At 41.5% G+C, this 27,832-nt stretch overlaps 1 protein-coding gene across 2 annotated transcripts; it reads right to left on the bottom strand.

The window, feature by feature from the left end:
- Positions 1-32: 32 nt before the first annotated feature.
- LOC124144351 (sulfotransferase 1C2-like) lies at positions 33-27,673 on the bottom strand. 2 transcript variants are annotated; one of them, XM_046513720.2, is made up of 7 exons: positions 27,549-27,634; positions 10,242-10,335; positions 6,551-6,716; positions 5,680-5,997; positions 4,700-4,803; positions 2,640-2,802; positions 33-251 (listed from the first exon to the last, which is right to left on the bottom strand). In XM_046513720.2, the coding sequence occupies exons 3-7, from the start codon at positions 6,708-6,710 to the stop codon at positions 139-141; spliced, it is 858 nt and encodes a 285-aa protein (XP_046369676.2). In that variant the 5' UTR covers positions 6,711-6,716; positions 10,242-10,335; positions 27,549-27,634; the 3' UTR covers positions 33-138. The 2 variants fall into 2 exon arrangements, with proteins under 2 accessions (XP_046369676.2, XP_046369677.2); XM_046513721.2 differs by lacking the exon at positions 10,242-10,335 and having other exon boundaries at positions 27,549-27,673.
- Positions 27,674-27,832: the final 159 nt, after the last annotated feature.

Genomic DNA, 27,832 nt, shown 5'->3' with positions numbered 1-27,832 from the left:
GAAAAGTGTTCAATAGGTAAACATTACAAATATTCTCTGGCGTAATAAATTCAGTTTTATTCGATAACCTGTAGGAATTCCTGTTCTCGTGTAGTTTGTGCATCTGTTAGCTATTGTTTCTCTTTCCTTCAGTGCGCACTACACAGTGTATCTGAACTTGATGTCACAACCAGCCATTTTCTCTTTGTATGTTCTGTCAAATATCTCGTTCTGGGCCACGGTGAAATGATTCTTCCAGTCGCCAACTTCCCCTGAAACATGGAAAAGAGTTTCTCAAGACTTCCAGAACGTTCTTTCTTCAACTCTATTCTAGCAATATACCAGCTCTATGACGACTCAGGTCTTTGAATGGCATTTACAAGGGATACACATAGCAGAGAAAATGTATGGATGTCAACTTCTTTATCACGACGAACACAACTTTTCAGAGTACATTTAGATAGTAAATATTTCGTTTTGAATGAAAATCGTCCGGGAACCGAGATTTCCGGATGTCTGAAGTCCGTATAAACGAGGCACGACTGTATATGCTTACCTGATGAAGGAGTAAGCATATACCGCGAAACGTTGTGTTACTCGTAATAAAGAGTGAGTGAGTTGGGTTTAACGCCGCTTTTAACAGTATTCCAGTTATATCACGGCGTGTCAGCTTGATGTGGGAGGAAAGTCTGAAGTGATGCAGGTCTCAGACGTTTACCACTTCGGTGAAACCCACGAGCACGGGTATGGTGCTGACAAACCTAGAAACATAATCGGGGAGAACCAGGATTCGAACCCACAATCATAGGTTTCTGGCGTGCCCAAGGGACGCAACTCTGCACAGCGAATCGCGGCGCCTCGGACGACTGGGCCACCCATGCCCTCGTAATAAAGAAGTTGGCATTCATAAATCATCTCTTCTACATGGCGACTGCCTGGACATATGGCCACAAATTTGTGTTTCGGAGACCCCGATAGAACTGTTTCACATGTGTCACATTTTTTTTTTTACAGATAGAAACAGTCGTCAAAAAATGTAATATTCCGAAAAACAAATCGGGTGTTTTCGTATAGTATCGTTGCTGTGGATATCATGACCTATGCAAACTTGGGGAACATTGCAGTCAGTCCTAAACAAGCCATCTGTGATACGCAATGTAAAACAAATAAATAAATCGAAGAACCCTACCTACCGACCCATAATTGTTGGGGCCAGTTTACCTGAAGCACAGGTCTGTCCACCCCAAACAATAATTCCTGTTTTGTGCAACGCATCCTCCCATTCGTCACCACTCGCCCCTTTCCGTAACCTGCAAGAAGACTCGCCTCCCTATCGTTGAATGTTATGTGCGAAAATACGACAAACAAATCAGAATGCGCGTATGACTTCAAGTACCTCAGTCAAAGAATCCCTCAGGAATAATTATTGATTTCACGTATGTCTTGTATTTAAAAATATACCCTAGAAACAGTAAAATGTGTTCAGTCATACAGTATAAATACCGTAAGTTCCGATTACGTGAATGATTACGCAACGAGTTGACACTTCTTTCAACTATGCCCGTTTACGCTTTGGCGGAACCCAGTCGCAAAAATGGCCACGAGAGGGGCACGGGTCAGTATTCGGCTTGAATGCGCATCCACCGTTCCTTCTGTTTAGATAGTTACTGGGAAAATTCTATCAATGATGAAAATCAACAATATTTGGACGTCTGTTTCACTGTGCAAATTTGAATTTCATATTGATAAGGGAATTAGGTGAGGTGAGGTGAAATGGGGTTTAACGTCGCGTCCAAGATTATTGCACTTATATGGCGACGTGTATGCACGTGTATGTGTGTGTGTGGCTGCTTGTACTAGTCCGGACTGATGCCGACTTATAGTGCTAGCACACTGAGATACCATGCCGCAGTTTAACATGAATACCCCACTCAGACACAGTATACTGACTCCGAGCAGACCAGTCCTTGTTTTAGCCCCTTATTGCCGAGCGCAATATCACACCAGAAATGGGTTTCATCCATTGTTCCTATGCGGGGAATCGAACCTGGGTCCTCGCTTTAACCACTAGGCTACCCACACCGCCCCTGGTATGTAATGGGACCGCCTCCGTGGTCTAGTGGTAGAGCGTCCGCCCGGAGAGCGGAAGGTCCGGGGTTCGATCCCCGGCCGCGTCAAACCAAAAGACGTTAAAAGATGGTACTTGTTGTTACCCTGTCTGGCGCTCGGCATTAAGGGGCTAAAACAAGGACTGGTCGGCTCGGAGTCAGTATACTGTGTCTGAGTGGGGTATTCATGTTAAACTGCGGCATGGTATCTCAGTGAGCTAGCACTATAAATCGGCATCAGTCCGGACTAGTACAAGCAGCCACACAAACACACACACGTACATGCACGTCGCTATATAAGTGCAATAATCTTGGACGCGACGTTAAACCCCATTTCACCTTACCTCACCACAGAATCCCCAAAGGGACACTTGTAAAATTTCCATTCAATAGTAATCTCTGATGTCGAAAATATTTAACTGGTAGGCAAATGAAAATTCAAATGCTGATGCGGATGTGGTGGAATTCAAAAACGCTCAAAGGAGTCCCGTTTAAGGGGGCCTCTAAAACGATAATTACATTTTTTAGATGTCCTAGCGCCACTGTACCAACCTTTTCTGTACATAACTGATGCACCGTCAGTTGCTTGTATGATGGTGCCTTTCGCTGCCTTCATTTTCTTGAAACTCGTCAATTCTTTTACTTTCAGGTAGTACTCCTCTGATTTCTCACAATTCAGAAACTTAGCTAACTTTCTAATACCAGGAAGAGGATCCTGAAATAGATGAAATGTTGGCTGACATAAGATCCATAATAACAATATATACGCACCCCCTTAACGTGTTGGGTATAGTCGATGATCTCCCACAGACGCAGTCTCTATTACAGAATATTTTATCAATTTTATCCCATTCCCACTCCAGTCTCGGCTCTAGCGTTCCATTCCCACCCCATTTTCGGCTCTAGCGTTCCATTCCCACTCCAGTCTCGACTCTAGCGTTCCATTCCCAGTCCATTCACGGCTCTAGCGTTCTATTCCCACCCCATTCTCGGCTCTAGCGTCCATTCCCACCCGATTCTCAGCTCTAGAATCCATTCCCACCCATTCTCGGCTCTAGGGTCCTATTCCCACCCCATTCTCGGCCCAAGCGTCCTATTCCCTACCCATTATCGGCTCTAGCGTCCATTCCCACCCGATTCTCAGCTCTAGAATCCATTCCCACCCATTCTCGGCTCTAGGGTCCTATTCCCACCCCATTCTCGGCCCAAGCGTCCTATTCCCTACCCATTATCGGCTCTAGCGTCCATTCCCACCCGATTCTCAGCTCTAGAATCCATTCCCACCCATTCTCGGCTCTAGGGTCCTATTCCCACCCCATTCTCGGCCCAAGCGTCCTATTCCCACCCCATTATCGGCTCTAGAATCCATTCCCACCCATTCTCGGCTCTAGGGTCCTATTCCCACCCCATTCTCGGCCCAAGCGTCCTATTCCCACCCCATTATCGGCTCTAGAATCCATTCCCACCCATTCTCGGCTCTAGGGTCCTATTCCCACCCCATTCTCGGCTTTAGAATCCATTCCCACCCCATTCTCGGCTTTAGAATCCATTCCCACCCATTCTCGGCTCTAGCGTCCATTCCCACCCCATTCTCGGCTTTAGAATCCATTCCCACCCCATTCTCGGCTTTAGAATCCATTCCCACCCCATTCTCGGCTCTAGCGTCCTATTCCCACCCCATTATCGGCCCTAGCGTCCTATTCCCACCCCATTCTCGGCTCTAGCGTCCTATTCCCACCCCATTATCGGCTCTAGCGTCCTATTCCCACCCCATACTCGGCTCTAGCGTCCTATTCCGACCCCATTCTCGACTCTAGCGTCCTATTCCCACCCCATTCTCGGCTCTAGCGTCCTATTCCCACCCATTCTCGGCCCTAGCGTCCTATTCCCACCCCATTCTCGGCTCTAGCGTCCTAATCCCACCCCTTTCGCCGCACTAGCGTCCTATTCCCACCCCTTTCGCCGCACTAGCGTCCTATTCCCACCTCATTCTCGGCTCTAGCGTCCTATTCCCAGCCCATTCTCGGCTCTAGCGTCCTATTCCCACCCCTTTCGCCGCACTAGCGTCCTATTCCCACCTCATTCTCGGCTCTAGCGTCCTATTCCCACGCCATCTCGGCTCTAGCGTCCTATTCCCACGCCATCTCGGCTCTAGCGTCCTATTCCCAGCCCTTTCGCCGCACTAGCGTCCTATTCCCACCTCATTCTCGGCTCTAGCGTCCTATTCCCAGCCCTTTCGCCGCACTAGCGTCCTATTCCCAGCCCATTCTCGGCTCTAGCGTCCTATTCCCAGCCCATTCTCGGCCCTAGCGTCCTATTCCCACCTCATTCTCGACTCTAGCGTCCATTCCCAGCCCATTCTCGGCTCTAGCGTCCTATTCCCACGCCATCTCGGCTCTAGCGTCCTATTCCCACGCCATCTCGGCTCTAGCGTCCTATTCCCACGCCATCTCGGCTCTAGCGTCCTATTCCCAGCCCATTCTCAGCTTTAGCGTCCCATTTTCACCCCTTTACATCTCGAACGGCAAATACTAACACCCTTCTCGGCTCTAACGTCCCATTCTCACCCCTTTCAGCTCGAACATTCTACAGAAGGTGCAGCTAAATGTTACCTCTTTCAGATCTTCATACACCAAGGTCAAGGTCGGCAACTCGGGATGTGTTGTGCCAATAGCAGCCCAGTCCTTGAGGTAGGTGAAGAACGACCCGAAGTCAACTGAATAGCAGAGACTGTGTTAACGGGGATTTATTCTCTATTATCCAGTGTATTATAGCTCCATTCTGTTATTATAAATACCCCTGGACCCATATCTCCATTCTGCTATAATAAATAACTCGAACTCATTCGTTTTTAATGCGAATCGAATGACAGGACGCTTACAAATAGCCGTTCACAAGCTTCGCCAGAGTGCAAAGTACAGAATATCGCGGAGATTCGTATACCCCTTTGAACATAAAGACGATCCAAACATCACGGAAGATATGGCAAATATTCATCGGATCACAAGACTTGGGTCAGAATGCAGTATGCCGGACACCTTCCGCTAGTTTGGTAAGGGATGTGCCCGAGCTCATTCCTTAGTAACGACGTTTTTCAGACGCCATTTTCAAATATGGCTCACGGTTGGCGCACGCCACGATCGAACTTCTTTTTTCGGGTACTATTTCGATGCTGATGTCCAATTTTCGACGTTTATGCATCGCTTTGATATTCAATTTCAAGGTTTAAGCGGTGTCATTTTTATGCATATTTTGAGCTTTATCGCCCTATTTTTTAAATAGTTATGCTGTCGCGTGCGGCTTTTTTAGTAGCATCAAACAAACATGGTATAATGCATGTATGCTCACATTTACATTTTCTGTGGGTACAATTGGCCGTTTAGCCACTCTGTTGTAGATGATCATGCCAAAAGATCAAAACTTAAAATTTCATGAAAGAGGGCTACGAGCATGTCTGATAATGTTCACAATATTTGTACCTAACTTTCAATTTTGCCATTTCCAGTGGGCCAAAAAGTGCCCTTATCGTATCTCGTCGTTTGCTTATTGCGACATAAAACATAATTCATCCACTCACTCAAATAGCTCTCACCTTTCCCATCCATAAGAAAAGGGAAATAATTTTCCCATTTCCCATTATATTCATAAACTCGAAGTTTCTTGTGGTGGTGGTAGTACGACACTGCCATGTCCTTGGGATTTCGAAGAATGTATATTATTTTGCACTTCTTCTCAAACACACCACGTGGTAGCTGCTCAACAAGGCAATGCGTATTTAAAATTCGCGGGGACGGGAACTTTTCGATGACGTCATTTCCGATGAACTCTAACATCAATTCATCCTTCTCTATAACAGCCTCCGTGTCGCTCGACAGAAGAAGACGGGCCATTTCCCACACCCAATGAGTGCCTGAAATATTACCACCAAGATAATATGCTACTAAACAAATGTGGGAATAACTATTGAATATTATATGTTGTAACGAGTAAATGAGTGAGTGAGTTGGGTTTAACGCCGCTCTTAACAGTATTCAAGTTATATCGCGGTGAGTCAACTTGATGTGGGAGGAAAGCCCCAAGTGATGCAGGTCTCAGACGTTTACCACTTCGGTGAAACCGACGAGCAAGGGTATGGTGCTGACAAACCTAGAAACATAATCGGGGCGAACCGGGATTCGAACCCACAATCATAGGTTTCTGGCGTCCCAAGGGACGCAACTCTGCACAGTCGACTGGGCTATCCGTGCCCCTTATATAGTGGACAATGGGTACAATGTGTGAAGCCCGTTTCCCCCGCCGTAATATTGCTGGAATATTGCTCAAAGTGGCGTAAAACCATACTCACTCGCTCACTCACTTCATCGAGACAGTCACATCATAAAATTATGAACCATAAAGTCAAATTCAAGGACAGAAATCCCCCAGGTTTTAGACACGCACACGCGCACGCACGCATTGCTCACCGCATTTAGGATACGCGCAGACGAAGACGTCATCGTCTCTGATGGGGAGGTCGCGGATGCCCCTGATGACGTCAACGGAGGAGGGAGGATACAGATGGCCGTCCACTTCCAGGAGCTTGATCTCATCTCCGCCAGCATCCGGGACTTTTACTACAGACATCCTCAACTGTCACAAGAGAGGAGGTTATTAATGCACGGTAGTGTAGTTTGTCAGACGTAAAGCGACGCCTCATGAAACACAACAGCATATATAAGGCAAAAGAGAGGAGGTGATTTATGTACGGTAGTGTAGTTTGTCAGACGTCAAGCGACGCCTCATGAAACACAACAGCATATATAAGGCAAAAGAGAGAAGGTTATTAATGCACGGTAGTGTAGTTTGTCAGGCGTCAAGCGACGCCTCATGAAACACAACGGCATATATAAGGCAAAAGAGAGGAGGTTATTAATGCACGGTAGTGTAGTTTGTCAGGCGTCAAGCGACGCCTTATGAAACACAACAGCATATATAAGGCAAAAGAGAGGAGGTGATTTATGTACGGTAGTGTAGTTTGTCAGACGTCAAGCGACGCCTTATGAAACACAACAGCATATATAAGGCAAAAGAGAGAAGGTGATTTATGTACGGTAGTGTAGTTTGTCAGACGTCAAGCGACGCCTTATGAAACACAACAGCATATATAAGGCAAAAGAGAGAAGGTGATTTATGTACGGTAGTGTAGTTTGTCAGACGTAAAGCGACGCCTCATGAAACACAACAGCATATATAAGGCAAAAGAGAGGAGGTGATTTATGTACGGTAGTGTAGTTTGTCAGATGTAAAGCGACGTCTCATGAAACACTTCAACATATAAGGTTTGATGAAGAAATGTTTGAGAGTTTATGAGTTATGACCTACAAATGAACCCCTTACCCCAAGAGTGCAGTACGGTGGATGCCATTACATATTTATCTGGTATGAGGATGCTAATATTTCAATGTTAAAATATATTTTTCGCAATCTCATTATAATCAGTGCTTCGCTCTTGCTACCGCAAAACAAAGATCTGATGACACCCCATTACAGATCACACGACACAACGACCTTTCGCAAATTTGACCGACCAATCAAATGACTAACATAAAGAGGCTTTCTCGTGGTATACGGCGTAAGATTCAAACTGGCAACTTCGCTTTGAAAAGCATTTTAACAAATTCTCCATTCAAAATTTGTCAACTGACCAAAAGAACATTCTTGAACGTGTAATAGATGTCCTAGATTGTATGGTTGTTGTACTGCCCGCGGGTAATGCAGGTCTCTTCCTTTTAAATGTCTATCCAACTGAAGCAAGAGATAAACGATCATTTTGACAGATTCAGTCGTAAAGCCCGTAATTAAATACCCTGGGTTAAATATTTCGAGGATGGGTGAAAAGAAAACACGACTGTCTATTTCCTGATCTGGTAATCGACGCTCTGACTGGTCGTTCGTTCTGACGTGACCCGTAATGGGATGACCCGTGAAGATTCCAGGATAGAATAGGTCTTCAGCAACCCATGCTTGCCGTAAAAGGTGACTATGCTTGTCGTAAAAGGCGACTAACGGGATCGGGTGGTCAGGCTCGCTGACTTGGTTGATTCATGTCATCGATCCCAATTGCGTGGATCGATGCTCATGATATTAATCACTGGATTGCCTGGCCCAGACGCGATTATTTACAGACCGCCGTCATATAGCTGGAATATTGCTGAGTGCGGCCTTAAACAACAAACCAACCAACCGTAATGGGATGTCCTCACGTCCCCAGAGCTTTTGCGGCAGCGAGAACTAATGATGAAAGTCCAATTGGCCAAGTCACAGAGAAGTTGAGCATTGTTGTGTCGAATTCGAAAGACCTGAGCATGAATTCGACTTAACCGAGTGTTCGATACATCCGCTTGTTTGTGTTGTTTAACGCCGTACTCAGCTTTATGCCGGCGATATGACGGCGGCCTGTACATACGAGTCTGGACCAGACAAACCTGTGATTTATATTGAAAACAAAGACCCAGGCTGTCGGGATTCTGTGACACGCCATCAACAATCCTGACGACTCGATCCACTTTATTGCCATGGTCGATTAGGGCCAATTCGAAAATAGCCATTCACAACTCCAAATGTAGGATATTGTACAGTACAGTAGAAATGGCTCAGGTTAAAATTCTAAGTTAACTATTAATAAAATGATAAAACTATTCCAATATATTCAGTTCCGACAAATCAGGGCATTTTTGTATTTGTATTTGTCACTTGGTATTACAAAATAAGTTCGAGTCCCCAAATTCCACACTATCGATTCGACGTAACACAGATCAACTAAGACCCGTGAAGATCCGGGGCAGAATAGGTCTTCAGCAACCCATACTTGCCGTAACAGGCGACTATGCTTGTCGTTAAAGGCGACTAACGGGATCGGGTGATCAGGCTCGTTGACTTGGTTGACTTATGTCATCGATCCCAATTGCATGGATCGATGCTCATAATGTCAATCACTGGATTGTCTGGTCCAGACTCAATTATTTACAGACCGCCGTCATATAGCTGGAATATTGCTGAGTGCGGCGTTAAACAGCAAACAGATCAAATAATGACACCAATTGAAGGAAATCTCCTGCACCGGACAATAAGTTTGTAATTCCCGACATTTCGTAACATCGGACTTCGACACAACGATGTAGACCGTATATAAATTTACAGTTGATCCCCAGTAATTTTAAATATATCTGTGATAGACAATGCTGTTTTCTGGGTACAATTAAATATTTTTTTATATAAAGCTCATGCTTGATAACATATATCTATAAATGACAAGAAATCCTTATTTTTGCTATTAAATAAGTTGACAAACGCATACAGGCTGACATACGTAATGGTGTTATTTTATCGCTTACTAAACGTTTAACAGTCACACAGTTGATTACTTACAGTAAACCAAAGTAGAAGATATTAACCACTTAACGTCTAATGAGTGTACGTTGACAGATATGATTTATGATATTTGCATATGATTATTATAATTTCAAAAATGTTAAAAAACAAAAAAACAAGATATATTTAAAATTAAATGAAAATAGCAATACAGACTAACTATTCAATATATACCCGCAAATATTCGAATCAGTTAACGCTGTTCCCAAACAAGAGTTAAATATTAGATAAGACGCGTGTCACAATGTCTGAAGTCTGAAGGGTAAATATACTATTGATACACGTTTAGGTACTCGACACGCAACAAGGTCAGGTCAACAGGAGGTTATTCCGCCGTGGCATACAAGAGCTGTGTGGAGGAGTGGGGGGCGGGGGGTCATGGTAGCAGCTGACGGAAGGCCGCACAGTCCCAACATCACCACGTATTAGATTTCTAACTGGGTCACTGTCCCACGGGCCAATATGCACTTGAGAAAGATTTATACATAGAACGTACGCATTCAGGAACACGCATGCTCGTGTCGGTGGAGCAAGGGGTAAATGTCTGTGTTATATATGCCGCATGTATACATTTCACGATACCTTGACCGACTGTTAAAAAGTTTCGATCGCGCCAATAAGGTCAATGCGACGCCCTCACATCATAGACACCTATTTTATGGTCGCAAAATCAAAAGTTTTGTCGGGTGTGGAACATCAGCGGTGACATGATGTCACGTGTGTATATATATAATTGCCACTTACCTGAGATCAATGTATGTGATAACACCACAGGCAATGTGGCAATACGTTACAACTTCACTTTTGGGGGCGTACCGGTGTTCGCTCGTTTTGTTCCCTGTGAAAAACAATAACTGTAGTTCGTCGTTTTATGCCACACTTATCAACATTCCATTCCAGCTGTATGACGGCGGCCTGTAAATAATCAATTTTGGACCAGGCAATCAAATGATTGATATAATGAGCATCGATCTAAACAAATGGGATACGATGACATGCATCAACCAAGTCAGAGAGCATGATCCCGTTTGTCGCCTCTAACGTCCGGCAAAGTCGCCTGTTACGGCAAGTATGGGATGCTGAAGACCTATTCTAACTCGGATCATCACGAGTCCCACTGATAGTGAATATGAGTGAATTAACAAACCTCGACAATGATAAGTTGCTGATTGCTAATTTGAATATAATGTTGATCTCACTCGGATCATATATGTTACTGTATCTTCTTTTGCGGTGTAAATGCGTGTATCAGAGGTGAGGTGAGGTGAAATGGGGTTTAACGTCGCGTCCAAGATTATTGCACTTATATAGCGACGTGCATGTACGTGTATGTGTTTGTGTGGCTGCTTGTACTAGTCCAGACTGATGCCGATTTATAGTGCTAGCTCACTGAGATACCATGCCGCAGTTTAACATGAATACCCCACTCAGACACAGTATACTGACTCCGAGCCGACCAGTCCTTGTTTTAGCCCCTTATTGCCGAGCGCCAGACAGGGTAACAACAAGTACCATCTTATAATGTCTTTTGGTATGACGCGGTCGGAGATAGAACCCCGGACCTTCCGCTCTCCGGGCGGACGCTCTACCACTAGACCACGGAGGCGGTCCCCGCGTCTATCAGAAAAACCATAATACATAACTACACAAAACAATCAGAAAGAAAAGAGAGTATCCATATAGATGGATCCGATATTTGCATTATGGCCATGTTCAATTAAGTGAGTGAGTGAGTGAGTGAGTGAGTTGGGTTTAACGCCGCTTTTAACAGTATTCCAGTTATATCACGGCGTGTCAGCTTAATGTGGGAGGAAAGTCCGAAGTGATACAGGTCTCAGACGTTGCATGGTGTTGTAAATATGAAGTCTCCATATCATACTGCCAATACTAAATTAAACTGTTTACAAGTCATGACTCTAAGATGACCCTCATATTTGAACATCTCGGGTAGAATAGGTCTTCGGCAACCCATACTTGCCGTAAAAGGCGACTATGCTTGTCGTAAGAGATGACTAACTTGGTTGATGCTAGCATCGCTGACTTGGTTGATGCATGGCATGTAACTGGATTGTCTGGTCCAGACTTGATTATTTACAGACCGCCATCATACAGCTGGAATATTGCTGAGGGCGACAAACAAACAAACCTTCATATTTGATACAACCATGACATTTTGACAAATTTTCTTTAAGTGACTGACATTTTCTCTTTAAAAATAGTTCTCAGGACATCAACCAAACATGCCTCCATCATGTTTAAAAATGCAACTTCCCAAAACCTTGACCTTCATCAGAGGTTACACAAAATCCCGACCTCACCATAGACATTATTTAATAAGTCCAACTTTCCAATCACAAATTCTCAATGTCAAGCAACTGAGCAACTCTGTCTTCCAAGATTTCAAAGAGCATCAGGGGGCACGGGTGGCCCAGTCGTCTGAGGCGCCGTGATTCGCTGTGCAGAGTTGCGTCCCTTGGGCACGCCAGAAACCTAAGATTGTGGGTTCGAATCCCGGTTCGCCCCGATTATGTTTCTAGGTTTGTCAGCACCATACCCGTGCTCGTGGTTTTCACCGAAGTGGTAAACGTCTGAGACCTGCATCACTTGGGGCTTTCCTCCCACATTAAGCTGACACGCCGTGATATAACTGGAATACTGTTAAAAGCGTGTAAACCCGGGATTTCTTCAAGATATATAATCCAAACTGTCGATCGTATTTGTAACATAATCTTTGAAACAGTCAGCGCATGAACTAATCACGACCACTTTCGTCAATTTTGTTTTGACGTCAAAAACACTGACAATTTCAAAAGGATTTCTTGGGGGTAAATTAAACTCGCGGACAATTCTCATATTATATCATGGTAAGGATATGTACTTTCCAATGATATGAATTTATGGTGATGTAGATTTCAAACAAGGGCGTTTGCTAGACTTTACTCGCTGCAATTCGAGTGCTTCAATATTAGTCAATTTAAACAAAATAGCAAACTTAGAATGCCGGCATATCGTCGATGGCTTGGCAGCGTTAGCTATTGTTGGAGAGACAATCAACAGTCGTTGAATGTTACACAATTTTGTCACACTGTATGTAGAAATAACAACGTTGTAACACTGTCGATACAATGTATACGTGTTTGAAACTGCGACGTCACCAGCGTGCATGGTCACCCTGAGAGGTATGTAAAGCCAGGTGACGGCCAGGCACCATGAAGGTTAAATGTTGTTGTTAAACGCCGCACTCAGCAATATTCCAGCTATATGACGGCGGTCTGTAAATAATCGAGTCTGGACCAGACAATCCAGTGATTAATATCATGAGCATCGATCCACGCAATTGGGATCGATGACATGTATCAACCAAGTCAGGGAGCCTGACCACCCGATCCCGTTAGTCGCCTTTTACGACAAGCATAGTCGCCTTTTACGGCAAGCATGGGTTGCTGAAGACTTATTCTACCCCGGATCTTCACGGGTCGAAGGTTGGATGTATGTGATAAAACGGCTTTATCCACTGAATACATACATTAGCAACCATAATTGATTTGACAGTGATCTAACTCAAGTTTTTATTGTGTTAAACATTAGTAACATATCAGTAAAGCCTTCGAATAATCATTATATCGAAATACAGGTAACGTACGTAACTCAGTCTTCTATATTTCATAAGTGTATTTATAATAAAGTTATTTAATCATAATTTAATTAAATAGTGCGTTAAATCGTGATATACCATTGTTTAGTGGACTTTGTGGTAGTTAGATTGTGAATAGATGACAAAAATGTTGTTATTTGGATAACTGCGGTATGAGATAAGCGACTGGAGTGAACGTTTGAACATATAATGTTTTCTTGGCTAGATCTGGTAATATATTTTTTAAAAGCTAATTATTTATAAACATAACACTGGGGCGTATTTTCTGTTGTTCTGGCTAACGCGTTTCATACAGTAACTTGTTATAATGTATACCTTTGAAATCACGAGGTCTATTCGCTGGCGAACATTCTTCTTTAACAAATGTTATATTTGGGATAACACTTTCTTAGTAAAGTACAGATTCTCGTACATTTTGGGGGTGAGTCCCGTCCGGGATTCGAACCCACACTTGCCAGAGTGAGGCATCTAATCGTCAGCACACAAAGTCAGCGATCTAACCCACCCAGCCACCGAGGCTTCCACAAAAATGAAAGTCCAACAACTGGTAGTCTAGATCACGTACTTTGAGTACCCCTCTGACAAGTGTAAATTGGCACGGCTCCCATGGCCGAAAGCTATGAATACACATTCTTCTTCTTGCTGCTAGTCTTCAGGTGTTTGAAGACTGAAAGTCATTCTCGGGGGCACTGATCTACAGCAATTCCCCCAGCCTGGTTGTTGCCTTTGTTATTGTTTTTTTCCCCCTGAGTACCCGGATGATATAGCAGAAATCTGTGCGAGTTCGGGACCTGTGCTGCGCCATTCGTAAGCGCATTTGTCGCTTTTATTGATAGTGTTGGGGCGTATGGTCCCTTTGATAAACAAACTGAAACACCGTTTAGTCTTCAAAATAATAAGGAAATCTATGTATCTTTGCATCGGTTATGGTGACGAAGTTTTGATAAGTCACTTGCTTGGTATTGTGCGATTTCCGTTTACACTGTTTTGACTTGCAACACAAAGTAAAGATTTCACCTGAGCATTGCTAATTTAATCGTGTGTATATATTTTATAGTCAAATGTGTAACATTTTCACTTAGGCAGTTTATTAAACGACTTAATATTCAGTTATGTTACAAATTGACTGAAAAATCGTTCATTTATGTTATTATGATAACGAATTCCAAACATGTTTATGCTTTAATTTCATCACCCAGTGACTGAAAATGATAGGATTAAAAGAAACGAAATTCAAAGTACATTTCTATAGGTTTGGCTTCTAATCCTAGCACAATCAGTCTATTGTGATGTTTTATGCCCCTTTGAACCTCATAATAATTGTAAATCAATCTGATAAATAAATGGACATATGTTTCAGTCAGTTTATAAATTACTGAAATATTAAGACATTTTTTTAAATTGCGTGAATGAATCACATTTTACACATTAACTGTAACATATACACGCCTACAAACGAAAAGTCTGGTGAAAACAACGTCTGTCGATCACCGAAGAACTTCCCAACGAAAACGTACACGAACAAGAATGATTCTATTCAATGCAACAGCAAATGAATGAAAACAAAATGCAAATATCAAGATTACAACTTACCAAAGTTATATGTATAAATTTAGGCAGCTACCTTGTTCGAGGAATGTATCCGTGAATATCCACATACAGGAACAAAATATCATACGTCTGCAGCTGTACAAATAAACATTCGATGTCACGTGTCTCTGTAACAATCACATATCTTAAAAATATAGCGTTTCGGGATTTATAACCCGTGTTCGCTTCAAAGGTCAGCTGAGAAAGCCCGCGTGACAACTATTTTCCTAATGTCCACGGTTCTTTAAAAAAACCATAGAGTTAGATAACATTGAACAATCAATCAACGTATTATCGGCTAATCCTTTGAACAAAGTATGTTGTTTTCACATCGGCACTTCACGCCCAGATATGGGTGTATTCCGTCTGCATTAGTAAACCTACACATGTAAACACTTACCTGCCACGTGCATATTACATAACATACATTTCACCCCACTTCAAACCTGGATTCAGATTAAATAATTACCCAAAACACAAGAAATGCCACCTTTGTTCAGGTAATCTGAGTGGTTCTACCACTAATTAAACCTGCAATAAATTCAAGCTTCAAGTGACTGACAACAAATACACAGATGTAAGGTTATACCAGGAAACATGGATGACAGCAAGAGATGGCAATCGTATTATCCACGCAACCCGAAATTCAAAAATGCTTTCACTTTTTTATTATTTTTAAACTATAACCATCAGGGGTATTTCCAAATAACGACATCCGATGAGCTTCCTACGGAAGCCTTTTAGGGCCATACGTTTTTAAAAAAAAAATCGTTAATATCTTGAAATTTCAAGAAACTAAGTTGAAATTTCAAGATACAGAAGTTGAAATTCTTTCAACTTATTATCTTGAAATTTCAACTTACTATCTTGAAATTTCATGATAGTATCGAAAAAAAATTAAAAACACATGGCCCAAAAAGGCTGCCGTAGCTTCCACCGGTTTTTTTATGTCTGTTTTTTTTAAGCTGAAGAAATGAATTAACATGCGCCCATAGTCGAAATCTTCGTAGATCACGGGTAACCAAACAGTGTTCAAAAATGCATAAAACAGATATTGCCTCAAAGTTTATTTACCTGTCCTTAGAGACGGTAGCCCAGTCTTATAATATTATCAGTCAGTATGCCTAGTCTGTGCTCATTATTTTTCACCATGCCAAGAATTTATTTTGGAAACTTTGAATTCGTTGCTATTGTGGGGGTAAATCAGACCAAATATATTATTTGACCGCACACTCTCCCCAATTCTTGAATGAACTCTTCCGTAACACTACTTACTAACTTTACTGTTTCCTATGGATTAGTCTATTCGCTGAAAAGAGGGACAATGGGTCAATTATTTCATCAAATGTATAACATGGGTCGCTCGTGTAGAAAACGTGATGATATCAAGAAACATACGTGACAAAAGGCGTGTCGTTTAAATATTTCTTGATAAATTAAAATAACGAGTGTCTGAAATTCACTCTCATGTCAAGTTTCTGACCCTTATGATTTCAATTGATCAAGAAATATCTAAGCAACGACACAAGGGCACGTGGTCTTGGCATGATTGAGAAGCACCTGTCCCGAGGAAAGACGATTGCAAGTATCTGTTGAAACTGCCGTAAAATCTATCGCGTAGGCTTCACCACACGACACGGCGATAAAAGGTCTGGTAACGCTTTTGACAGTTAGCAGCTTGTCATACAAAATCAAATCTCCTTGCTAACATTCCGCCCCTTTAACCCGGACAGTTGAATAGACCCGGGTCTATAGCCACTTATATTCATAACTTTAGGCTTTCTTCTCCTTCTGGTTCTTGAGAGAATGATTTGGAAAGGCGTTGGTGCGTGTGTGTGGTCAGAGGGTACGAGGCGAGTACCATGCAAACTTGTGTCAGACTCTAGGGGTGGGAGGGTGGGGGTGTGTTGTCATAACAAAACAAGTACACATATTTGAGGAGGAACATGAAAAATAGACATGGATGGATATAAGAAGGGTCCAAAATATGACAAGACTTAGGGGAGGGTAATTATTTTCGGTACATGAGTCCATCAAATATAGCAGGTGACCCGTGAAGATCCAGGGTAGAATAGGTTTTCAGCCACCCATTCTTGCCTAAAAGGCAACTATGCCTGTCTGTCGTAAGAGGCGACTAACGGAATCGGATGGTCAGGCTGGCTGACTTGGTTGATGCATGTCATCAATCCCAATTTTGTGGATCGATGCTCATGATTTCAATCACTCGAATGTCTGGCCCATACTCGATTATTTACAGAACGCCGTCATATAGCTGGAATATTGCTGAGTGCGGCGTTAAACAACAAACAAACAGCATGTTTTAGCATCACTGGTCCAGTGGTTTCAGAGGAGATGTTTACAGACGAGGACGATGGACGATGGACAAAACAGGCCATCACATAGGTCGGGTAAGCTTAAAACTGATTACAAAGAAATGAGAACTGACCACGTCTAATTTTCCTTTATTCTCAAACCCTACGGTTACATTGACAGATTGTCTTTATTTCTTTGTATTGTTGCAGGCAGAGAATACATTTAATTCTCCAATACAATATGCAGACAATTAATTACAATCTGCACATAAGTAGGAAGTCAGTGTATGAACCAGATAGCAACCATATGTCTATATTTCATGGACACCATTCTAAGAAGGCTTTTCCAGTGAGGGACATGTTGGTTATTTAAACATGTTTCTTCACAAGGAAGAACACAGGATTGGTAATCTTCCCGAGGCAAGAGAGTTAACTGACTTTAAAAGTCCAGTTTCCACCCTTGCCGAACTAGACTGGTATTATGGAGTTACATTTTGGCTGGACTAACGAGTCTATGCATAGTCCAATCAAAATCTCGCACCGAAATCGAAATTCAGTTAGTAAAACTGTCAAGCAGATTTTGGTCGATTGCAGGATTTGCAAAACATGTGCACCGCTAACTCATTGTCAACAGATATTTTCTAAATCTTTTCATGTTTTTAATCAAGGTGCTCACGTGATTTGGTGCATTTCGCGATGTAACACACGTTTTATCACAATATAAATCTTGATTATCGATCAGATCGTCTTGACTGGGCGCCGCTGTTTTGTTTAAAAACAAATGCAAGTGATAAGAGAGGTGGAATCTGATTGGTCCATAGGAGAGGCATAGAAGCCACGTAACTCGTAATAGTCACTGGTGGCTCTCCGATCGAGCCCAGGAATTCCAGCCTAGTTGGGCAAGGGTGGAAACTGAACTTTAATCGTCAGTTAACTCTCTTGCCTCGGGAAGATGAGGATTGGGGGACAAGTTCTTCAAACTAAGATTGCCTCCTCCCTGGTTTTGACACATTTCAAAGTTCTATATACATTGACTGAACTGAACTGAACTGAACTGAACTGATCCCCTAGGAAGCTATGAGTGGCATCAGAGGTACAAAATTATTTCAACAACACAATACATATCATTACAAAAACATCTTTGCCGAGCATGCATGCATGTTTATACATATTCACTAGGGTAGCAATATATGTGCAATTCAATGACAGGAGAGTAACCTGATAGGATTAAACAATCACATGATGATTTTACAGAATTTGGACAATTTTCTCAATGTTCCTAATGAATTATTGAAAAGTAAATTCATTTTAGACATATTGGGTTGAAAATTCAATATATATCATATATAAAATATATATATCATAAATATATTGAATTTTGAAATGTGTCAATACCAGGGAGGGGTAAATCTAAGTTAAAAGAACTTGTACAGGTTAAAAAAAATAATAGTCTTGGTTCTCCAGCAAATTCCACATCATAAAGTCTGTAGCACATTTCATTTTTATTTCCATTTTTTTAAAAAATAATTAAAAATCCTAATACTTAAAAACATTACGATCCAATATAGCACACAGTTACTTCTCCTAAAGTGCCCACTGCTTTACTGCGCATCTTGTGTTATACTCACGGCAGCTATAGGACTTTGTATGTGTGTTGATGTAGGGAGGCCCTTTCCCAGGTTGATGGTACACAACTCTTTATTTGGTTACATACTAGTTTGAACAAGCAACAACAACAACAACAAAACCAGCTGCCTGCACTATGTTTTCAAAAGTCATTGCCAGAGAACCAATTCTTTTATTTTTTAAGCCATGTATATAAAAGTACTTACAGCACTGTAGAAGGGACATAAAATGTTTCATGGATAGTGTGATAGAGATTGTGAAACAGTTGTTTGTACAGGGGAGAAAATACATTGGATAAGCATGTCTTGACACAAATAATTTAGTGGTACTGTAAATCTTGAAATTAATGCATCTCCAAATTAATACGACTATTGAGCACAAGCCAAAAATGTGACTCAAAATCAATTTGACTCCCCCCCATTCCCAGTGGAATAGTACATATCCTTGCCTTAATCCAATCAAACAGCAAATAGCACCGCTTATTAGCACTTAGTAAAACAGTTCCTTACTGACAATAAACAGTGTTTTTTGTTTTCCCAAAAACAACACACAGTATATATGTATATTCTGTTGACTAGCATAAAGGATGTTCAAAAGCAATAAAATAATTGAGCCAACAAAACTTCACTGATTGGAGTGGTCAATGATGGCTAGTTTGACACAAGTGGGAAGAACTCTTGGCCTCAGCTGTGATAACTCACCGGATGCCTATTGTGTAATTTCTGACCTTCAGATGTCATTGTTATGTTGTTGTTACAGCTGCTGCTCAAAAAAACGTGTTTATGTTTATAATCAAGTTGGTATTTCAGCTCTCCAAAGTGTGCAGATTGTTTATAGTCATTTTGAGGCATAAATGCGAGGTTTTTTAATGTGAACGAAGACCACTCATATTTTTCGCCATTAATTCACGCTCACATTAATTTCAAGATTTACAGTACATATAGTGTTGAAATGCTATTTAATAGCTTCATTATCTGTAATATGATATGCATTGTCCTGTAACAGTAAACTGACATCAACTGAAATGTAATGATCAATATTTATATTTGTTGGTAAACAGGTTTCATGAGGTCATTCCATGAAGAATCTGACATGATATTGAGGAACGGAGGTAAGCCCTAAAAAATAGTCATAACTTCATATTCATCATAATACCCTAGTCCTACAAACATGTCATTATCCATTCTCTTACCATCTTGGTTTAAACATATTTATTTTCACAAAAGTGCGAATATGGATTGGTAAACAAGCGAAGCGCTTATGTTAATACCGCTCAATTACACATAGCTCTTACACTCTTACACTCTCACCATCTTCCTGAGGCAAGGTCATTAACTGACTATAAAAGTCCAGTTTCCACCCTTGCCGAACTAGGCTGGAATTTCTGGGCTCGATCGTAGCGGCACCACTGGCTATTACCGGTTATTCCCTTCTATGCCTCTCCTATTGACCAGTCAGATTCCACCTCTCATATCACTTGCATTTGCTTCAAACAAAATGGCGGCGCTGAGTCAAGACGATCTGATGGATAATCAAGATATTATATTGTGATAAAACTGGTCTTACATAGCGAAGTGCATCCAATCAGGTGAGCACCTTGATTAGATACATGAAAAGATTTGGAAAATATCTGTTGACACGGAGTTGGCGGTGCAAATGCTTGGCAAATCCTCAATCGTCTGAAATCTGCACAACAGTTTATGAACCAGTTGTGGATTTTGATTGGACTGTACATAGACTCGTTAGTCCAGCCAAAATATAACTCCATAATACCAGCCTAGTTCGGCAAGGGTGGAAACTGGACTTTTATAGTCAGTTAATTCCCTTGCCTCGGGAGGATGTACTCTCTCGCAGTGGTATGAATAAGTTATTTCTGCTCGTCAGGTTCAAAGACAAGGTAATCATGAGCAATTTAGCCATATTGAAATTCTGCTGTCTGTATGGGTATATAGACAGAATGTCACAAAGCTTGAAATAGCATGAAAGTGTGCAGGTCATTCTTATCTGTGCTCCTTGTCAGTAAATATGTATAGCTATCCTCGTATTATGGGTTCTCGGACGCTAAGAATCATTCGTAGTTTTCTCATTAATCACATTGACATCTGTAAAACATCTTGCTCACTTATAAAAAATAACTTTATCTTACAATCAAGCCATCATCAGAGTTTTTACAAAGTCGGTGATGTCACACCCCTCGTTATAGTGCTAGTAATCACAATAAAAATGGTCATGTCGGAAAACACATAATCCAACGATACTTTAATGAAATTCTGTGGTCAGAAGTTGCTTTTTGATTAAATGTTCATCAGTATTGGTCTTTCTACTCTTGACTTTTTGGACTGCCTCTGTGGTCTAGTGGTAGAGCGGAAGGTCCAGGGTTCGATCCCCGGCTGCGTCATACCAAAAGATGTTAAAAGATGGTACTTGTTTCCTGCCTGGCGCTCGACATTAAGGGGCTAAAACAAGGACTGGTCGGCTCGGAGTCAGTATACTGTGTCTGAGTGGGCTATTTATGTTAAACTGTGGCATGGTATCTCAGTGAGCTAGCACTATAAATCGGCATCAGTCCGGATTAGTATACAAGCAACCACACTCACACACATGACCATGCACATCGCTATATAAGTGCAATAATCTTGGACGCCTCATCTCACCTTGACTTTTTGTGACCACACCTACTTGGGTCAGTACGACACAGTTGCACATGTTCTTATTAGAAGCTGTATCATATTCAAATATGCAAAGACAAAGAAATAAACATGTGCTTGCATAAATATGAACAATGGACCCCGCAGAGCTTTCTAGGAGTGTTTGTTTATCTTGAAATGAATGATCTAGCTCCAAACTTAAATAAGTATTAGTAATACAACTCCTGTGTGGGAAGACCTGTGATTTATTACAGAATAAATGTTGCAGAGCTCCAGATAAGCTTTTGGTGTTGTGTGTATTTTACCCATGCATTTTATAATCATTGGGTATCAGTAATTCTATCTGGGTATTCAAATTTCTGTTACCCACTAGTTTTTACGCATGTGGGTATTTAAGTTAAATATTTAAAAACACTTCATCTAGTCCCTGCAAACTGTTGTCGTGTGGGTTTGAGAGCTTTATAGGACTGTAAAATACTGCGATACTTCCACAAGAAAGAGTGATGGCAAATGATCATGATGTAACTGTCATCGTGGAGTTTGGCAAGGTTGACGGAATGTCCGTATATAATTTCAAAATAAGTTTGATTTGCTAATCAAATACGCAGGGTTACTTCACAATATTTTGGTGATACGCACTAGTTTTATTTTTGTAGCGTATCTGTAATGTTCGTTGCGTATTTGATATGCTTGAATTATATTTCACTGCATATTTCTGCATTTCTGATGCGTATTTTACGCAGATACGCAGCTTATCTGGAGCTCTGTGTTGAATCTGTGTGTGGAAAGGTGGAAACATTTCAACTGGTAGGCATGTCCAAAATGGAGAAACTGTAACCCCAAACCTGAAGTCAACATGGTTTCCATGGCGATAATAACAAGGTGAGTGAGTGAGTTTGGTTTTACGCCGCCCCTAGCAATATTCCACCAATATCATGGCAGGGGACACCGGAAAATGGGCTTCACATATTGTACCCATGTGGGGAATCAAACCAGTTCTTCGGCGTGAAGAGCCAACGCTTTAACCACTAGGCTACCCCACCGCCCCCATAATCACTGAATACAAACTGTATTGGATGACAATGTGCAGTTTGGCAGTTATTGCAGGTCTTTTTAACACAAATTATTTGAAAAATATCAGCTGTTATTTTGCCAATTGGACCCCTGGAAATTGAACAGTTTTCAAACACAAGAACCAAATCTAACCACTGGTTATTTTATTATTGAAGACAGAATACCTGGTGGAATATTAATAGCTTTACTATTTCAAATGATTGCAAAAGAGAGCTTAAGTCATGCTAGCTTAATGACTTAACAATGAAATTATTCTAGCTTGTATCCCAAATATTTGTGACAATAAGTAAGGAGTAAGTTTGGTTGGTTTGCTGTTTAACGCCACACTCAGCAATATTCCAGCTATATGACGTCGGTCTGTAAATAATCGAGTCTGGACAAGACAATCCAGTGATTAATATCATGAGCATCAATCCACGCAATTGGGATCGATGACATGCATCAACCAAGTCAGCGAGCCTGACCACCCGATCCTGTTAGTCGCCTCTTACGACAAGCACAGTTACCTTTTACGGCAAGCATTGGTTGCTGAAGACCTTTTCTACCCCGGAATCTTCACGGGTCCGGAGTAAGTAATACATATGATGATGACTGGGGTCCTTAGCCATTCTTCAAACTTCATAATTACAAGTGTGGTCTTAGCAGTTGGTTTCATCGACCATGTGGTTCGAAACGTCATGACTACAAAATCTCCAATATACAGTCAGAAAAGCTTCCATACAATATTAATAAAAACGACAAAACCCTTTCCATATTCATAAGCAATCTCGAGCTTCGATTGTAATATTCCTACCATATCATGATCATGTGTTTATGAATCAGTATCAAATAGTAATGACACATGTTCACAAAAAGGTGAGCGTATCCTGCCCCACTGTTATAATGTCACAAACACATGCAGATGCAAATTGTTCACCTGAAAAAACATGGGAACGTATGGTACAAGTCAAAATAGGAAATTGCATCGGACATCATTCTTGTCACCAATGTACCATATTTGGAAATGTCCTCAAGATGTCTTTTTGAAGCATTGCCGTGTTTACTGAGGCCTTGAATGTTGTAACCTTGATGAAACAACTTCTGAGCAAGAGTTGTATGACGCTCTTTGAGTGAGTGAGTGAGTTTGGTTTAACGCCGCTTATACAGTATTCCAGTTATATCGCAGCCTGTCAGCTTAATATGGGAGGAAAGCCCCAAGTGATGCAGGTCTCAGACGTTTACCGGTTCGGTGAAACCCACGACCAAGGGTATGGTGCTGACAAACCTAGAAACATAATCGGGGCGAACCAGGATTCGAACCCACAATCATAGGTTTCTGGCGTGCCCATGGGACGCAACTCTGCACAGCGAATCGCGGCGCCTTAGACGACTGGGCCACCCGTGCCCCCTGATGCTCTTTGAAATCTTGGAAGACAGAGTTACTCAGTTGCTTGACATTGAGAATTTGTGATTGGAAAGTTGGACTTACTAAATAATGTCTATGGTGAGGTCTAGATTTTATGTAACCTCTATGAAGGTCAAGGTTTTGGGAAGTTGCACTTTTAAACATGATGGAGGCATGATTGGTTGATGTCCTGAGAACTATTTTTAAAGAGAAAATGTCAGTCACTGAATGAAAATTTGTCAACATGTCATGGTTGTATCAAATATGAAGGTTTGTTTGTTTGTTTGTTTGTTTGTTTGTTTGTTTGTCGTCCTCAGCAATATTCCAGCTATATGATGGCAGTCTGTAAATAATCAAGTCTGGACCAGACAATCCAGTTACCGACATCGTGAGCATCGTTCTACGCAAATGGGATACGAAGACATGCATCAGCCAAGTCAGCGAGCCTGACCACCCGATCCTGTTAGTCGCCTTTTACGACAAGCATAGTCGCCTTTTACAGCAAGCATGGGTTGCCGAAGACCTATTCTACCCTGGATGTTCACGGGGCCAAATATGAGGGTCATCTTAGAGTCATGACTTGCAAACAGTTTAATTTAGTATTGGCAGTATGATATGGAGACTTCATATTTGCAACACCATGCAACACTGTAGTTACAAATGTTCTCACCTGTGATTAGTGAAAAATAAAGGTCAAGATTGGTCACTCTTTTTGCTTCCAAAATCCTTTAAACCATGCAGACAATTATGTTTCTAGGTTTGTCAGCATACCTGTGCTTGTGGGTTTCGCCGAAGTGATAAACGTCTGAGACCTGCATCACTTCGGGCTTTCCTCCCACATTAATCTGACTTGCCGTGATATAACTGGAATACTGTTCGTTCGTTCACTCACTCACTCACTCACTCACTCACTCACTCACTCACTCACTCACTCACTCACTCACTCACTCACTCACTCGTGATAACAATGAATAAGTGATTGCAAATGACTCCACAGCATTTGATTGGCTTCTATGTGTCCATCAACCAAAATAAATTAGGCTACGCCCACTAACGAACTGCTGGTTCCTGATTGCCTTGTAATGGTGGGTGGGGCTTGTGTACTGTACAACCACTTTGACTTTTTTAACACCACAAAAGAATATTGAAGTCAATTCTTATTTAGACCAGAGATCTTATTGTAAGACATGGTGCTTAACCAATATAAATTGGCTTTTGTTCATAAGAAAAAACATTTTTTAATACCTACCACCTAAGGTTGGTCACTCACACATAGAAAGACTTCATTTGTTAACAGTAAGATTGACACTGTATGAGGAGGATGTTATTGACGCTTGACATTTCTATATTTTAGATGGGCAGGGCGTATTAAGGTGGCTATGACGTGGGATTTCCTGTCTAAAAGTCATTATTGTTCACAAAGTGAATTAAAGTGATGACATTAGACTAGAGGCACATATCAGACTCCGGTTATTAAAGTAATTGGATGTTTTATTTCAAAATTGCACTTCGGTGTCATTAGACATGTGTTTTTCCATTCTAGAAGTGGGGAATATGGTTTTATTCCGCTTTTAGAAATATTCCAGCAATATCACAACGGGGACACCAGTAATGGGCTTCACACATTGTACATTGCCGGGAATCAAACTCAGGTCTTCGGCGTGACAAGCGAACGCTTTAACCACTAGGCTACCCGACTGCGTCCCAGTCCAATAGTAATGACATTAGAATGAAAGTGGATACTACATTCCTATTGAGGTAGCTAGAGGTTGGTCTGTTTTAATAGTTGTACTACATTAGGCCAGAGATCCATCAGTGGATGGTCTGTTTTAATAGTTGCACTACATAAGACCAGAGATCCATCAGTGGATGGCCTGTTTTAATAGTTGCACTGCATTAGACCAGAGATGCACACAACAGACATTGGATGGTCTGTTTTAATAGTTGTACTGCATAAGACCAGAGATGCACACAACAGACATTGGATGGTCTGTTTTAATAGTTGTGCTGCATTAGACCAGAGATGCACACAACAGACATTGGATGGTCTGTTTTAATAGTTGTACTACATTAGACCAGAGATGCACACAACAGACATTGGATGGTCTGTTTTAATAGTTGTGCTGCATTAGACCAGAGATGCACACAACAGACAGTGGATGGTCTGTTTTAATAGTTGTACTACATTAGACCAGAGATGCACACAACAGACATTGGATGGTCTGTTTTAATAGTTGTACTGCATAAGACCAGAGATGCACACAACAGACATTGGATGGTCTGTTTTAATAGTTGTGCTGCATTAGACCAGTTTGTTTAGTGATTCATAAACACATGCTTATGATATGGTCTGAAGTGTGCAATCGACTCAGCTTTATGCAGAGATTTCTATGGAAAGGGTTTTGTCACTTTATTTAATAGTGACCCGTAAAGATCCGGGTTAGAATAGGCCTTCAGCAACCCATGCTTGTCATAAAGGGTGACTATGCTTGTTGCAAGAGATCGTGTGGTCAGGCTCGCTGACTTGGTTGATGCATGTAATCGTATCCCAATTGCATGGAGCAATGCTCATGATGTCAATCACTGGATTGTCTGGTCTAGACTTGATTATGTACAGACTGCTGCCATGTAGCTGGAGTATTGCTGAGTGTGGCGTTAAACAACAAACAAACAAACAAAATAATTTAATAGTTGTACTGCATTAGACTGGAGATGCACACAACTTTATTATCTAGTTGACATCACTCTTTTCGGTTTCCAGTGGTGTTTCATTAAACAAGTGTTTTGTTGAATGTTAGTGACATGCTATGTGATCAGCTGAACATCTTGTGTAATGCTTTGAATGTTAAGGAGAGATGACATGCAGAGGTATGTGAAGGTGTTACAGCAGGCCCGTAGGAAGGTATTTCACAGTCGGCTTGCTAATCCTGGGCCAATACATACATTAATCGGTTGGGGGGCTGTTTTTCGTCGGCACTTGTTATTTCATTTCGAATGTCTGTCCTAAACCATCAAAGGGATTTCTTTAAATTGTAAATTGAAATGCATGGTCAGACAATAAACTTACATCAGAGCCTTCTTTTTCTGAATTTTTGTAAATATGCAATCATGCCAGGAATAGTTAGGATGAAAAACTGACCAAAAAAATCTCATCTTTGATACGAAGATGGCCTTCTTACACCAGCAACATTTAAGTCTCTGCTAATATACCAGCAACATTTACGTCTCTGCTAATATACCAGCAACATTTACGTCTCTGCTAATACACCAGCATCATTTAGGTCTCTGCTAATACACCAGCATCATTTACGTCTCTGCTAATACACCAGCATCATTTACATCTCTTCTAATACACCAGCATCATTTATGTGTCTGTTTACATCAGCAACATTTACGTCTCTGCTAATACACCAGCATCATTTATGTGTCTGTTTACATCAGCAACATTTACGTCTCTGCTAATACACCAGCATCATTTATGTGTCTGTTTACACCAGCATCATTTATGTGTCTGTTTACACCAGCATCAGTTAAATCAGCTGCAGAGTAATGAGGTTGTATGTTTGACCTCGCCCCGTGTTGCAGTAGATATCGCTGTGATTTAATGGAAGTGTGCCAGACAGGCACGGCTGCTTAATTTAACATGAGTATTAGGTCATGGATGCAAGGTATAGAATGTGGCATGTACAGCTAACATCCTCTTGAATAGGGGCAAGGTATGCATGTCTGTTTACGGTCCTGGTTAGAAAGGGTGTGACTCACCTCCAAGGTTGTGTCAGTCTCTTTACAGGCAGTTGGTGTAATGCAGTGCACCTGGTCCACTTCACAAACATGATGTACTGACTTAACACACAACTGATTCAAAACTTATATAATGTCAGTGTAGTGGTATTGTCTACTTCTGTTAGAAAAGGTTCCACTTGACTTACGCAATGCTTGATGTAGATAAAGGTGTTCTTGATGTTCTCTTAGATGATTGTAGCTCCCATTTGTTAACCGGTAACACATTAGGGGTGGGGTATTTGTTTGTTTGTTGTTTAACGCTG

The sequence above is a fragment of the Haliotis rufescens genome, unplaced genomic scaffold (assembly GCF_023055435.1).
Source record: "Haliotis rufescens isolate VD_foot unplaced genomic scaffold, xgHalRufe1.0.p SCAF_10, whole genome shotgun sequence".
NCBI lineage: Eukaryota > Metazoa > Mollusca > Gastropoda > Lepetellida > Haliotidae > Haliotis > Haliotis rufescens.
Note: the sequence above shows the minus strand (reverse complement) of the source record. Positions and strands in the feature narration are given on the sequence as shown.

Excerpts from the sequence above, each read along its gene's own strand:
- LOC124144351 (XM_046513721.2), bottom strand. The coding sequence starts at position 6,710 with ATGTCTGTAGTAAAAGTCCCGGATGCTGGCGGAGATGAGATCAAGCTC. Across the intron at positions 4,804-5,679 it reads TTTTCTTATGGATGGGAAAG|TTGACTTCGGGTCGTTCTTC; the intron begins GTGAGAGCTATT and ends TCTGCTATTCAG. Across the intron at positions 252-2,639 it reads ATCAGTTATGTACAGAAAAG|GGGAAGTTGGCGACTGGAAG; the intron begins GTTGGTACAGTG and ends TCCATGTTTCAG.